Source organism: Fundulus heteroclitus, chromosome 13 (assembly GCF_011125445.2).
Source record: "Fundulus heteroclitus isolate FHET01 chromosome 13, MU-UCD_Fhet_4.1, whole genome shotgun sequence".
Taxonomy (NCBI): domain Eukaryota; kingdom Metazoa; phylum Chordata; class Actinopteri; order Cyprinodontiformes; family Fundulidae; genus Fundulus; species Fundulus heteroclitus.
This window is the reverse complement of record NC_046373.1, coordinates 17,776,616-17,792,711: the sequence shown is the minus strand read 5'-3', so window position 1 is coordinate 17,792,711 and position 16,096 is coordinate 17,776,616. Positions and strand designations below refer to the sequence as shown.

At 43.0% G+C, this 16,096-nt stretch overlaps 1 protein-coding gene across 1 annotated transcript in view; it reads right to left on the bottom strand.

Moving 5' to 3' along the window:
* Positions 1 to 16,096, bottom strand: part of akap9 (A kinase (PRKA) anchor protein 9) — a 105,273-nt gene that overhangs the window by 75,330 nt on the left and 13,847 nt on the right. The window contains exons 2-5 of the mRNA XM_036145261.1: positions 15,172 to 15,438; positions 8,922 to 8,966; positions 5,042 to 5,104; positions 1,838 to 1,987 (exon numbers count right to left, since the gene is read on the bottom strand). Of these exons, the coding sequence (XP_036001154.1) occupies positions 1,838 to 1,987; positions 5,042 to 5,104; positions 8,922 to 8,966; positions 15,172 to 15,438 (525 nt within the window). The remainder of the gene's footprint in view (positions 1 to 1,837; positions 1,988 to 5,041; positions 5,105 to 8,921; positions 8,967 to 15,171; positions 15,439 to 16,096) is intronic.

Sequence of the window (16,096 nt, the reverse complement as noted above, 5' to 3'; positions counted from 1 at the left end):
CATATTTGAAAACTACACAAACCCATTAGATTGTGTTTGTTTTATTGTGTTTGGTTATTTATTAGGTGTTGTGCAACACACCTTGGTGTGATTCAAACACGCAACATAAATAAAGACTGATTTATAACATTAAATCAAAGGAATGGAACAGATAACTTTATAGTCTGTCCCAGATGGTGACAAAAGGATCTCTTTGGCAGGGCTCCAACAACCACATTCCTGCACTTAAAATGCAATAAACACTTTAAGACGTCCATTGATACACATATAAGGACAATTAAAAGTGCTAAAAGTACAATTGTTATCGTAAAGTGTTCAAAGTAAATCTTGCAATTGAAATAAATGTTGAAATTGATGTAAGACTCAATGAGTGATTTATAAAGCAGTGTTAAAATATCCTTTTTGATATTAAAAGATCACAGTTTTCTCAGCAGGTGGAGACGTTGCCGTGCCTTTTTAAACCGTGGACATTGTTTATCGTCTGCTTGTTATGTGTACTCTTAGCCGGAGTGTCCTGAAAGAAATTTCCCCACGGTAAGACGCGCTGACAATAAAGAATCTTTGAATCTCTGCTCTTTAAAATACAGTTTGGGTCTCAGGTTCTGTCCCCAGGTATCTAAAAGTCTCCACCGGCTGGCCCTGGATGCTGAGCGGCTGAAAGACAGACGACCTGGCTGCTTTATCTCTTTGAGTTTATCATTTTTACTTGCTTTCCATATTATATTCTCAGTGTGCCTTTCACACAGCAAGATCATAGATGCCGCACAGCCTCCTTCCCCTGTTTTTTGTGTAAACAATCATCATCTTCTGTGTGAATTATATCCAATGCAAACATTAAAAACAGCTTTAGTGAATGCTGCTTGTCAGGACTTTGATGCAATCAACTGGGTTCTCTTATATAGGACATTTTTTGACCAGTCTGTATAATCTGATTGAATTTGACTTTGGAAAGTGCCTTGAGATGACATGTTTCATGAATTGGCGCTATATAAATAAATTTGAATTGAATTGTAAACGTTATCACACTAACCATTGTGACTGGAAGTAAGATGTTGCTCCGAGCAAGTTTTTAGCAGAACCTAAAAAAATACCGATTTGTCTCTTTAAGGTTTCACAATGTATTTTAACTTTTAAACAATTATTCATTCCCCTTTTAATGCAACCTAAAAATTTCCTTTGAATACTGGCTGCTTTTTGTTAGGTTTAGTTTAATCCGTACACTTCCGTTTTATTTGTCTTCTAACTTGTGTTCTATCTCACCCTTAATTTTTAACTTATTATTAGGCTTATTGTCATCTATCATAGAAATGTATTTTGTTAAGCCATGAAACACTTACCTACACATCAATAAGCAGAAGAATGCCATAATAACACCACAAAAAATAATAATAATGGTCATTTTACTCAAGCAACCTGACAAAACACTGAATATATTAAAGATTTAACACTAACAATTGCAGTATAGCACCAGTAAGGGATTCCCAAAGATTATAATGTGAAAACCTGCAGTACAAACCTACCAACTTCAAACCAATATAGTAAACAACTCCTTAAGAATCCCTTAACTGATATTTGTGTCAAAAAGGTATTTTTTATTCTTTTTTATAAATGTAAGTGTAGATAATGTTAATAAATTATCTAATAATTTGCAGCAGGATGAAACTAATGGCCTTTGAAAGCTAAATACAAGATCAAAGGAGGTTTAAGACTTTTGCACATTACAGAGCTGCAGGTCTAGATGCAGATGACACTGGTAAGAGCAAAGATTTTTTTTATTTATTTTCATTTAATTCTGTCATTCATGATAAAATTCCGTGCAAAGTAAGAACACATTTACCTGCTGGACACCTTCAGCACCAAACGCGGACCTGAATTCCTCAAGTTCCTGGCTTTGCTCCTCCAGAGCTTGAGTTCTTGCCGCAAGTTCATCTTCCATTTCTTGTACGTTGTGCCCCTCCGTCAGCTGCTGCAGGGTCTCCACCTCCTCCTGAGTAGAAACAATATAAGAGCTTGCATGGCTTTTCAAAAGATTCAGTTTAAAAAATTACCTACGAACTTGGCCACCACCAAAGAGCAGAAGCAATTGTGTTAGAGGAGCCCAAAGTTAGAGAGTACGGTAAATTTGTAATAATTTTTTTTTCCAGATCATGTTTATGCTTCAGATTAGCAACCTAAAATAACCATAAATAATTACCTAAAAAGGGCAGTATCGCCGATAAGGGCTGAGCTTCAACTTATAAACACTCACTTACTTGACCCTATAGTGTCGGAAAAATAACCTGAACACCTTAAAGACAAAAAATGTAATTATGGACTGCTGGAAGTCTAAGCACGCCACACGCCTCTCTTGATATGTTTATGACAATGAGTTCCTGGGTGTTCACATCTCTGCTGACCTCACCTGGTGCACACACATGTCACACCAGGTGGGGAAAGCCCAACAATGACTTTGTTTCCTCAGAATGTTAAAACACGTTCTCCTCCCTCACCAGCTGCTCACAAACCTCTACAGCTCATTGATAGAAAGCGTCTTGGTTCTCCAGGTGCTCTGAGGAGAATAGGAGGAACCCGCGGCCGGTGGTGAGGTCTGCGAAACACATGGTTGGATATTTCGTCTCTTAGCATGCACCTGCAGACCGCACTAAACCCCGGACACATTTTTTGTCCACTCATCTAGTAAAAAGGTTCAGAACTTTAAAAACCAAATCCAACACTCAAAAACAGTTTTTATCCCAAATCGCTCAAATCAATCACCCCAATCACTTGAAGACACCTTACGGACAGAATGTAATAAATGTCCTGACTTTTGCTAACCTTTGTTTTGTTAATTACTTAATGTATTGGTTTTTTTTTGTATATATACCGTATTTTTTGGATTATTGGGTTTATAATCCGATGCGCCTTATATATGATTAAAGTTGTGCTTACTGACCGATTTTATGTGGTACAATCCGTTCAAAAATCTATTAAAATGTGTAAGTACGACTTTAGTTAGCAACAAAGCTGCTCTGCTCAATGGATATTCGGAGCACTGTGTCGCTACCTGATCAGACCCCAGAGCTGTCTACAAGACTGCCTGACTGTAATGTGTAAACTAGAAGCACATTCATGTAAAAGCCGCCACATACTCAGGCATAATTCACTCCGCTGAGGTCCGCGCATATTCGAGGTGTACTCATGGCGGACTCTGCACAGACAGGTACGTGCAGAGCTCAATTTTTATGACTGCGCACGCAGTGCCACACTACAAACTCCTCGGAGGTAAGAAGTCGTTACATCGAACTGTGACACTGAGCTGCTCCAAGCAGGCGGCCTACAGGACGCACATCATCACAGTCCCTCTCTGTTATCACTGAAAGCTGGTAGTCTGCAGGAAAAGAAACGGCTCTAGCTAGCTAATCACACATTTTACCATCCGTTCCGCCGCTTCGTCCCACTGGCAGAAAGTGTGGAAATTGTAGCAATTTACCACAATAAATGTAGGCATGTATGTAAAACGTCCGTGGAGAATCAGCACGGCTCACAGTACGGCCGAGTATGTAGGAGCCTTTAGGCAGCTCACGCCTGCAGTACGCGCTAGCAACAATAAACAGAGTGAGTTAATTCAATATAAAAGTTATGTTTATTTTAGCCTTCTGTTCGAAACAGGGCAGTGTAGTCCAACTACTCTGTCCTCCCAACAGAGACGGATAGAGAGCGGTGTACGTGAAGGGGCGGAGTGATATTACACACTTGGGAAGAATATTTAGAGCACGTTATAATCTCGGCCGGCCCGTTCATTGTCTGTAATGCAGTCGCAAGATCTGCCAGGTCTCTTTATTGGTGTTTAAAGACGCTTATTTTAGAGCCAAAATAAGCGACTGCATGTTCAGTAACAAACCCAAAAAAAATTTATTTGCACACAATTTGCATAAAAAAAAAAACAAGCGGACAGGACAACAAAGCCAAAAACTATTTCACACACAGCTAATACATGGAGGACATGTTTACACTGTCACACTTATTATACTCAGTGGCTTCGGTGGTAGCTATAACGGCAAAGTCGGTGGCAATTCATTTAGTGCACCACTAGATGGTAACCTAGAGTGAAAATCGTACAAACCGGGGCTTTGAAAGAAATAGTAGGAAAAAACAACAACTTTGCAGTTTACAGTTATCCATTACTTTGTGTTAGTTTGTCTTATAAAACGAAATAATACGCATTGCATTTTGTGATTAACCTAAGAAAATTAAAGAGTTTAAGAAGTGAAAAGTTTCGCAAGGAAATGTTAATGCTGTGTAAAATCTTATTAAAGCAGAAATTAAATGAAAGAGACTTAAAGAGGAAAAACTGTATTCGTAAATGTTTGAAACTTTTAGATATCAAGCCATTTTACTTGTGTTTTTTTACACTTGTGGATATCAATACTTTCTGATTTAGCAGAAACCACGCTGGGTGTTGTTTATCTACGAAGAAGGGAAAAACAAAATCAACACTACTGTTTCTTTGGACATAAAAGCTCCATCAAGCGAAAAAAAAAAAGCTACCATGATTTATCACACCACTCGGACAACACACCAGCACCGCATTAAGACTTAAAACACTCCCTAATGTCTCCATAATTCTTGTTGTGCTTCAAAGACATTTCTGAGTTCAGTCTCCATCAGTCTCTGTTTGAACAGCCCAGCAGTGGGTCCAAGGAGAGCAGCTCCTTTTATCAAACTTTCCGTTTTCTCTCCTCAAAGCTGTCCCCGCCCTCTCACCCTCCATCCACACTTCCTCACTCGCTCCTTCATCGCTCTTCTCCTGTAGCTTTCACTGACGATTTGCACTTCTTTAATGTCACAAAGCCCTGTTCCATCCTGACCTTCTGGGGCAGTTAGGCCTTATAAAAGGCGAGGATATTATTACTTCGTCAGAAACAGGACGGCACGTAGGATACTTAAAGTATAAAGAGGGCAGCGAGAAGCAGACGTGGTTAGTGAAAATCTTGCATAAGATGTTAGGCATTGGGTTTGTTAGCGAAGCCAAAAGCAGAGACGCTTGATTTGATTACTGTACCCAGATACAATCTTCTGAAGGCATCATTAGGCTCTCTGTCATCTCATCATGGCGCCCATTTACCTGTTAATTCATAACGTGGCGAGTTAAACACCAAGATGCTGCAAAACAAAAGCCTACATCATTTCAGTTAAATTAATTTCAGTGCTAAAATGATAGATTGTTGGTTTTGCTTGAATATAACAACCGAACCTACGTCAAAATGATTAAGCTAAAAATTTCAGCTTTATTTTGGAATCTTTCGATCTTGTAAGGTGGCAGCCCTCCCTGGGCTGCCACCTTACCGTGGTGGAGGGGTTTGAGTGTCCCAGTGATCCTAGGAGCTATGCTGTCAGGGGCTTTAAGCCCCTAGCAGGGTCACCCAAGGCAGACAGGTCCTAGGTGAGGGACCAGACAAAGCGCAGCCCAAAACTCCCCTTATGATGAGTACAATTGTTGGACCTCGTGTTCCCTCGCCCGGACGCGGGTCACCGGGGCCCCACTCTGGAGCCAGGCCTGGAGGTGGGGCACGTTGGCGAGCGTCTGGTGGCCGGGCTTTTGCCCATGGAGCCCGGCCGGGCTCAGCCCGAAGAGGCGACATGGGTCCCCCTTCCGATGGGCTCACCACCTGTCGGAGGGGCCAAAGGGGTCGGGTGCAATGTGTAACGGGTAGCAGTGGAGGGCGGGGACCTTGGCGTTCCGATCCTCGGCTGCAGAAGCTGGCTCTTGGGACGTGGAATGTCACCTCTCTGGTGGGGAAGGAGCCTGAGCTTGTGCGCGAGGTTGAGAGGTTCCGACTAGAGATAGTCGGACTCACCTCGACGCACCGCTCTGGCTCCGGAACCAGTCTCCTTGAGAGGGGCTGGACATTCTTCCACTCTGGAGTTGCCCATGGTGAGAGGCGCCGAGCTGGGGTTGGCATACTTGTTGCCCCCCATCTCGGTGCCTGCACGTTGGGGTTTTCCCCGGTGAACGAGAGGGTGGCCTCCCTCCGCATCCGTGTGGGGGGACGGGTTCTGACTGTTGTTTGCGCTTATGCGCCAAACAGCAGTTCAGATTACCCACCCTTTTTGGAGTCCTTGGAAGGGGTACTGGAGAGTGCCCCTCCTGGGGACTCCCTCGTTTTGCTGGGGGACTTCAACGCTCACGTGGGCAATGACAGTGGGACCTGGAGGGGCGTGGTTGGGAGGAATGGCCCACCTGATCTGAACCCGAGTGGTGTTTTGTTGTTGGACTTCTGTGCTCGTCATGGATTGTCCATCACAAACACCATGTTCAAGCATAAGGGTGTCCATATGTGCTCTTGGCACCAGGACACCCTAGGTCGCAGTTCAATGATCGACTTTGTTGTCGTTTCATCTGACCTGCGGCCGCATGTCTTGGACACTCGGGTGAAGAGAGGGGCGGAGCTCTCCACCGACCACTACCTGGTGGTGAGTTGGCTCCGATGGCGGGGGAGGAAGCCGGTCCGACCGGGCAGGCCCAAACGTACTGTGAGGGTTTGCTGGGAACGTCTGGCGGAGTCCCCTGTGAGGCGGAGCTTTAACTCCCACCTCCGGGAGAACTTCAAACACGTCCCGAGGGAGGCGGGGGACATTGAGTCTGAATGGACCATGTTCCACGCCTCTATTGCTGAGGCGGCTAGTCGGAGCTGTGGCCGCAAGGTTGTCGGTGCATGTCGTGGCGGCAACCCTCGAACCCGCTGGTGGACACCAGCGGTGAGGGAAGCCGTCAAGCTGAAGAAGGAGTCCTACCGGGCTTTTTTGGCCTGTGGGACTCCGGAAGCAGCTGATGTGTACCGGCAGTCGAAGCGGCAGGCGGCTCGGCTGGTCGCCGAGGCAAAAACTCGGGCGTGGGAAGAGTTCGGAGAGGCCATGGAGAAAGACTTCCGTACGGCTTCGAAGCGATTCTGGTCCACCATCCGGCGTCTCAGGAGGGGGAAGCAGTGCAGTACCAATACTGTTTACAGTGGGGGTGGTGTGCTGCTGACCTCGACTCGGGACGTCGTGCGTCGGTGGGCGGAATACTTCGAAGACCTCCTTAATCCCACCAACACGTCTTCCATTGAGGAAGCAGAGCCTGAGGACTCTGGGTCGGGTTCTCCCATCTCTGGTGCTGAGGTTGCCGAGGTTGTTAAAAAGCTCCTCGGTGGCAAGGCTCCGGGGGTGGATGAGATTCGCCCTGAGTACCTTAAGGCTCTGGATGTTGTGGGGCTGTGTTGGTTAACGCGGCTCTGCAACATTGCGTGGACATCGGGGGCAGTTCCCCTGGATTGGCAGACTGGGGTGGTGGTCCCCCTATTTAAAAAGGGGGACCGGAGGGTGTGTTCCAACTACAGAGGAATCACACTCTTAAGCCTCCCTGGTAAGGTCTATTCAGGGGTTCTGGAAAGGAGGGTCCGTCGGATAGTCGAATCTCGGATTCAGGAAGAGCAGTGTGGTTTTCGTCCTGGCCGTGGAACACTGGACCAGCTCTACACCCTCAGCAGGATTCTTGAGGGGGCATGGGAGTTTGCCCAACCAGTCTACATGTGCTTTGTGGATCTGGAGAAGGCATTCGACCGTGTCCCCCGGGGGATCCTGTGGGGGGTACTCCGGGAGTATGGAGTACCGGACCCTTTAATAAGGGCTGTCAGGTCTCTGTACGACCGGTGTCAGAGTCTGGTCCGCATTGCCGGCAGTAAGTCGGACTCGTTTCCGGTGAGAGTTGGACTCCGCCAAGGCTGCCCTTTGTCACTGATTCTGTTCATAACTTTTATGGACAGAATTTCTAGGCGCAGCCAAGGTGTTGAGGGGATCCGCTTTGGTGGCCTTAGGATTGCGTCTCTGCTATTCGCGGATGACGTGGTCCTATTGGCTTCATCAGGGCGTGATCTACAGCTCTCACTGGAGCGGTTCGCAGCCGAGTGCGAAGCGGCCGGGATGAAGATCAGTGCCTCCAAATCCGAGACCATGGTCTTGAACCGGAAAAGGGTAGAGTGCCTTCTCCGGGTTGGGGAGGATGTCCTGCCCCTAGTGGAGGAGTTCAAGTATCTTGGGGTCTTGTTCACGAATGAGGGGAAGATGGAGCGGGAGATCGACAGGCGGATTGGTGCAGCGTCTGCTGTGAAGCGGGCGCTGTACCGATCCGTTGTGGTGAAGAGAGAGCTGAGCCAAAAGGCGAAGCTCTCGATTTACCGGTCGATCTACGTTCCTACCCTCATCTATGGTCACGAGCTTTGGGTCGTGACCGAAAGAACGAGATCCCGGATACAAGCGGCTGAAATGAGTTTTCTCCGTAGTGTGTCTGGGCTCTCCCTTAGAGATAGGGTGAGGAGCTCAGTCATCCGGGGAGGACTCAGAGTAGAGCCGCTGCTCCTCCACGTCGAGAGGAGCCAGTTGAGGTGGCTCGGGCATCTGGTCAGGATGCCTCCTGGACGCCTCCCTGGAGAGGTGTTCCGGGCACGTCCCACCGGGAGGAGACCCAGGGGAAGACCCAGGACACGCTGGAGGGACTATGTCTCCCGGCTGGCCTGGGAACGCCTTGGGATTCCTCCTGAGGAGCTGGCCCAAGTGGCTGGGGAGAGGGACGTCTGGGCCTCTCTACTGAAGCTGCTACCCCCGCGACCCGACCCCGGATAAGCGGAAGACAACGGACGGACGGACGGACGATCTTGTTAAAGTAAATGTTTCATCAATAAGGAGCTCCAACCCAGTAATATCACAGCAAAGAAGAACTTACTGTGGCTTGTCAGTAAATAATTCACATTTATTGCTTTTTAAAGCACAGAAACTGCAACATTTAAAGTGCATTTACATTCCTATACATTTTCAGACAATGAAGCAAAGTTAACCTGACATCATTAAAAAAGTGAAACTTATATTACCTAGATGATTTATGGTTTTGAGAAATATTAACTAACCTCTGAGGAATAATCTTCTGCCGTGGTGGAAACTTCGCTTTCAGGCTGCAAGAGAAAAAAAGAAAACCCATTGATGGCAAATAAAAGAAGATTATGAATAATTGAAAACTAAAACTTTTATTATGAACTAGACACATTTATAAAACGGGTTGAGGTAAAAAAGAACAGTTGCAGCAGTCCCTAAATGCAGCGATTTCCCATGAAGCTGTGCGAGGTGTCTTCTAATACCCAGATGAATTGTTTTGCCATTTAGAACGTGAACCCTGTACATTAAACCAAAAAAAATGTGTTTTATTTGCCTAGTTTACTTTATTTCACGAGAAACGCCAGTTTATCAACAGTGTTGCTATCTGATCTGCAGGACAATTAACAACGAGGCTGGATTTCAAACATTTGTGGTCTTATACACAACAAGGCCAATTCAAGAGTTTGGGGGATACACACAAGGCCACCACACAGTCTTTTCTAGGACATGGACGACGACTGTGGCAACATGACAGCATCAGAAGCAATTTAGCAGCAAAAAATGGACAGAGGAAGAGAAGAGAGGCCCACAATCCGAGTTGCTAGAAGTCCAGTGCAAATCTTCCAGTCAGTAGCCGTGTTAACATCGAGGTTGTTTTATGTGCATTTTAAAATATTGTATAAAAAAAAATGTTGATGGGAATGGTACAATTTTACAAGAGATGGAAACAAATTTGCCGAACAAGTTCTTACGCACTGAACATTTAACTCACATGACCCATCAGTAGGGCTGGGCAATAAATCGATTTAATCGAAATTACAATTTTTTAAGATTTCATTTTCAGAATATCTGGATGCACTCCATGGGCTTTCATGAAGAGAATAGCAGCAATGCTGAATATATGTTTAGGAAAATATATGATCAAAATCTTGTAAAGAGGTAACTTTCTTTTACCATAAGACTAGGCAATGTAATTTACTCATTTACTTATTTTCTTAAATTAGCTTGAAGTTACATAAGTAAAGTGAAGCCTGTTTTTAGCTCATTGTGTAACACCACTAGGTTGTATTTTCATTGTTTACCACGGCAGGGCCACCATCTTGTTTTACTAGCATGATTCACAGCTTGCACTTAGTTGCACTTTGAATTTAGGTCAACTCCGAAATGAAATAATTGAAATAAAAGCAAGTTTATAAAAATAATTTCCATAATTTCTTTTTGCGATACAAAAAGGAGAGAAAAAAAAAAAGAATTGCCGTATTTTTCAGACTATAAATCACACTTTTTCTCATAATTTCTCATAGTGTGACTTATACATACATTTTAAACGGTAATTCTTATTGACCAACATGAACCAAGGAGTAAATCGTCTATAGCCTCCAGAGGGCGCTCTAGGCTTGTGAAAAGGCTTGTTGCTCTTGTACCATTTTAAGATTAATTGAAAGATTAACTTTTAGACAACAAAGACTGAACATGTTTGTATTTTGTTTCACTGTTTCAGCATGTATTCATGCAGCCGATTGTTGCGTGGTGCAGCTCAAAGGGCCCAGACCACAACAGAACCCCATTAATGGGCTGTCCGTGAAGCTAACAACAGCTAGCGCTCGCTTACAGCTCTGTTTTCAGGGTGGGTTACAACTTTGTTGATGCTAATGAGCTTTACGTTGCTCTCAAACAATCGTGTTGTACTGTTGGCTTAGCACCGTTACGTTCACAATATAATTTAAGCGTAATTTGACAACATTCGGTGTAACGGCTGTTTAGTTGCTGGCTTCTTATGCTAATTTATCCCACTCAACCTCCCAGGTATGTTCCATGTCATTCAGCTGGTTCTGGATGCAGTTCTGTAATTGAATAAGTTGCCTTACCAGATTAAATGTCAGTTTTTTTTGTCTTTGATTGTTTGAAAGAAATTTCTAAATAAATGCAACTTATTGTCCAGTGTGACTTATATTTGTTTTTCCCCCCTCTTTATGACGCATTTTTTGACTGATGCTACTTATACTTTGGAGTGATTTAAAGTCCAAAGAACATGCTAATTGGATTTGGTATTATAAAATCTGAGATCTTATTTGTATGCCATATTACCCAGTCCTACTGATCAGCTGTTTCTGCTGTCACTGTCCTCCTGGATATTTCTGTAACGTTTATCAAATTGCATTCCTTTCTCTACCTCTCCAAACAGCATGTAACATCGCCAAATACTAGTTGACATGACAGAACAATTACAACATGCCCGATAGCAACAGATTTCTAAAAATATTTCTCTCCATTATTCTCAGACGTGTGGCCCATGCCAGTTTGCATCCTCTACTTCCTGTTTATTAAAGCCATACATAAAGCCAACTTCTGACAAAATTACGCTTCGCAAAGAGTGGTTGATTAATTCCAAACCAGTTAATAGAAAAACACGGCTGAGCCGCATTTTCTTCTTTTTTGCAAAATTGTAATTAAAAGTGGATGGAAACATTGCTGGAGATGATTTGAGGGACAATGCCATTTGCTGTTATGGTCAATCAATTCCAAAGTCAGAGTATGTACCGTACAGCTCAAGGACATACTTTTCAGTATACTGACATTTCTTTATCAAACATCTATTTTTTCAGTTTGGGTTTTCTTTTGCTGTTAGCCACAATCATCAAAATGAACAGAAATAATCACTTGAAATATAATACTGTGTGTTATAAATTTATACAAGACAAGAGTTTTACTTTTTGAATGAAATATAGAAATAAATGAACCTTTCAATTATATAAACGATAAAGACAGAAGTTCTGCATATGTGAGACAAAAGTACATTCAAAAGGATTTCCAAATTGTTAAAATTGCAAAAACTGATTCTGGTTCATTTTTCTTTTGTTCTCTGAGAGCAGCACGACGAATTTGTTTGAGAATATTTCTTTTTACCTCAATGACCTGAAGCACAAAACCCTGCAAGGTAAAACTGACCCCCTGTACTTGTAAGTGATGGAGAACAGCTCTCATTCATTCTCGTTTTATAATTTGCCACACAATGTTTTGTGAAGCAGAAAATCCGGGTCCTTCTCAAGGTAACAAGAAAAAAAAACGTATTTAAAAAGGAAACAATGATACACTATCACAGTTTAGGTCTTCTGAAATGCGCTGCAAGGCCACAGAAATCTGTCACACAGACTGACACATCCCAACCACTTTAAAGGCAATTGTCTGTCTCCATGGCAGCCGAGTAGTTTTGTGGGCTCGTGGAGAAGAGTGGCAACACTGGGCCGAGCAAAAGAGACCGAGAGGGCTTGAAAGATGGAACAAATTGTACAAGAGCTCTCAGCTCTGCATGTTTTTAAACCATTTCACATGGCTTTCTGATGAGAAGTAATCAGTGATAATTCATCCACCAGAAAAAGCCCGAGCTAAACGTCTAGGTGCGACTGTTTTAATAATCATTTCTATAAAGAAAGGTTCAAATGTCAGGTACTGTATTTTGTTTCAATGAATAGCATAATCTGGGTACATAAAACCGACAAAACGCAATTATACTGAGCTTTTTGGCTAATTTTTTCACCACTGTTTAAACCTCTGATTAAAACAAAAAGTGAAATGGCACCAATAAATAATGTAAGCAATGAAGGCATCCTGCTAAAACAGACGTGTAAAATAACATTTTATATCAGTGTCAGCCTAAAAGACAAGTTTGATGCACTTTTTGAATCAATTTAGCTCCTAAAGTGGTCGTTAGACTACAGCAGAGCTTCACAGACCCTTTTCTTCTAAACTCCTTTTTCCTGACTAACCCACCAACACAAGGATACTCATAGTCATCCTATATAGACTTGTTTAGCCTGCTTCCCACATATCCTGACCTTGCAGCCAAACAAACAACCCTGACAGTTTTGTCAGCTTTAGCCACTCTGATAGGGTGGTTTCATCACCTACAAAATCTGTTACTACGCATTTAATATTGTGAAACTTGGTCACCTAATGGGACCTTTTGCAGGTAATCTGAGTTACGCTGCCTTCTTTATTTCTATGCAAATTCATGGAAACAAAAAACTCTCCTCACAACACTCAACCTGCAAGTGTTGTGAGGAAGCTAACACACAAGCTGTGCACAGCCAGTTGTTTTTAAACAATCATGGCCTACTTTCATGTGGAAGGCATGCAAAACTGAATAAAAAGTCATGCACGTTAATTTGTATGCCTAAAAAATCTTGGCTTTTCCAGTTTGTTTTTTTCCAGCCTTTACAAATGTTTGCAGTGAAGAGACTGTATTAACAGCTGCAGGTCTCTCTCCCATCTGTGTCATGTAACCCAGTCTGAGCGTGGCGCACCAGCTGCCAGGAAGAAGTGTTGCCAAGTCCGCATATTATAAGCGTTGAATTTCCTAGGGCTTGTTTTTGAAGGTGAAGATGCTTATTTGGCCTTGTTTTCTTTTCAACAGAACTCCTTTTCCTGGCACTGGAGACTTGCTCGCACTGCTGCTGCGTCCCAGACAGCATGAGACAGCTAAAATATCTTGCGGTAGGTAGAAATACAACACTAAGTAGATACTTTTATCCACCTTATTTTGGAACGCGGAAGTAACTATGGGTCCAACTTCTGTTTTTTTTGTGCGGCACTTCCGTTTCAGCGCTGCCCTAGGCCAAATAACATTAGCTTGAATTTAACGATAAACTGTCGCGGCAACATTTCCAAAAATTGCAGAGCGATCGAAGTGGCAGTGATTAGTTGGTTAGTGACACAGCCTCAAACTATTCATGACAGAGGAAGACATAAAGAAGTGGCCTCATATAACGTACGAGGACATGTTTAACCATTTTGTGTCGTCACTTGGTGAGGACGGCTCTGCTGTGCGATTTTACCGAGGTGAACTTCCACAGTGGCAAAGTTGGCTCAGTCCCACAGAGGTGATCTTATGGAGGATAGGCTAATGAATCGTCTGATTCAAAAACATACTAGCTGTTGCCTCGTTGTGATTAGATTGCTGGTCAGTTAATTTTACAAAGATAGCAGTGCTAAATGTTTGGGATTGTAATAGGATATCAAAACGTGCTGCCTACGTCATGTTTAGTCTTGAAGTTTGAAATTGTACCGATCTGATGAGTGGTCTCAAAGCTCTTGATGCAAGCTTGTCACGTTAAAATGTAAGTTAGCTTCAGAATGAAGCTGTAACTTTATTTTCTAGTTTATTTTTTAGAGTATCAGGATTAAAGGAAGTAGGGCGCCTCGTATCCACAGCTCTTGTACACGGTCGATGATTAAAACACTCCTGCTCCACGTTAACCTTTCTTTTACACCCGTTATTATGACAGCCTCCAACTGGACAAACGCTCCCGGTCTTCCTCGAAATCATAATGACGAGTAATTTGGTACCAAGTGGCTGCATGAATCGCTTTTTAGGCAGCTAAACAGTGACAGGAAGTGACCGACCGGAACTCTCACACAAAAAAAAAAAAAAACGTAAACTCACTGTCTCCGTATTTCCGTTGGAAATAATGTGGATATGGTATAGAAACAGACTCTGTATTTCAGTGTGGTAGATAGCTTGTTGGGATTCTTCCCGCCTTGTTTTTAATAGAGCAAGTTGCTTGTTTCTCTTGCAAGATCTGGCAACACTACCTGGGAGGGCTGCAACAGCTGTAACACTAGCCATTACATATTTAGGTGGAATGGCACCTGAATAGGTATCAAGCCAATAATTTGTATCAAAACAGAGAGAAAAGAAGCTAACGTTAGCTTGTACGCTAGGTAAGTTTATGGTGCCGTGGTTTTCGGTAAAACAGAAGATTAAAACTTGCCCTTTAATCTGTAAATACATGAAAAAACACTGATATAAAACCATCTAAAGAAGGTTGCAGTTTCAATGTTTGAATAAGAATAATAATTTTTCTTTAATTTAGCAGCTTGAGCACAACAGCTCAAGCTCAATCATAATGGATGGAGAGTGTTTGTGAAAAGTTAATGTTCAGGTCATGCCAAAAATTCTCAATTAGACTGATTTTGGACTTTGACAGAGCCAATCTAGCATGGCTATGGCACGGCACACTCTCCAGACATCTGTCAGTGAAGATATTTGAAAATCATATTTAACTTTCTGTCAGCTTCCTAATTGTGCACTAAGCATAGGTCAAACAAAGATGGTTCTAAAAAACAAAATACATTTAAGTTTGGTCGTAATAAGACATGAAAATGAATACTTTGCAAAGCAAACCTGCAAATGTTGATCATTTTAGAACAACCACACTTCAAAGTTATGCAGAGATGTTTAGCTGCATTGGTGTTTTGAATAATGCAAGAAATAAATGTGTCTACCTCTATCTTATAGGTCTGGTCATGCCTGACCGTCTCTCCGCTCTTCAGCGTCTTGGTGAAGGTAAACTCTGTCGTGGGTGTTTCTTCGTCAAGTCTTTCACCCTCGCCCTCCCGTCTTTCTCCTCCTCCACCCACAGGCTGATCCGGCTCCACCTCGACCCGTCCCTGCGAGTCTCCCTCACAATCCTCGACAGACTTCTTTTTCTTCTTCTTCTTCTGTTTCTTCTGGGAGTCCGCGTGAGCTTTTCTCTGGCGGTACTCGGCCAGCTGCAGCGAGAACAAGTCAAACGTGCGGCGTTAAACTCAGGAGTGACACAAAAGGAGAAATATCAAAGATTTTCTGAAGCTCAAAAATTCATTTTTCTTTTTTTAACAACACAGTTTCCACTTTCATTCTGAAGCTTATCTGACTCATATGTTTTGTCAAGGTCCACGTCTTTGATTCCTAGAATCTCTAACAAAGAACGATTCTAGCAAAGAATAAAAAAAACAAGATAAAAACAGAGACTTACACTGAAGCGACAGAGTTTGGGGATAGGCAAGCGAAACATTTTAGGGGCTGAAATAGGCGTCCTGACCTGCTACAAATGAGTCCTCCCTCCCTGTGTCCATATGACCCAACAACACATGCTTCTTACTGCAACAGGTGCTAATCCCGACTAAAGCGATTGCCTTTTCAAACTACAGCGTGTCAATTATCCGTGAAAACACACAGTCATGCATTCCAGACTGGAAATCTTTGATGTTTGGCTCTAAAAGACAAAGTTGTTCCCGCAACCAACTGGTTGATATGAAAATATTTGATATTTGTTCATTAGTAAGTTCCATTTCTTTGTTCTCTTCAACGAGAAGTGGAGATTTTCCTTCATTAAAAAGGTAATTTTAATATTGTTATAGTGTCATTTCATGTTACGCAGCTCTAAAA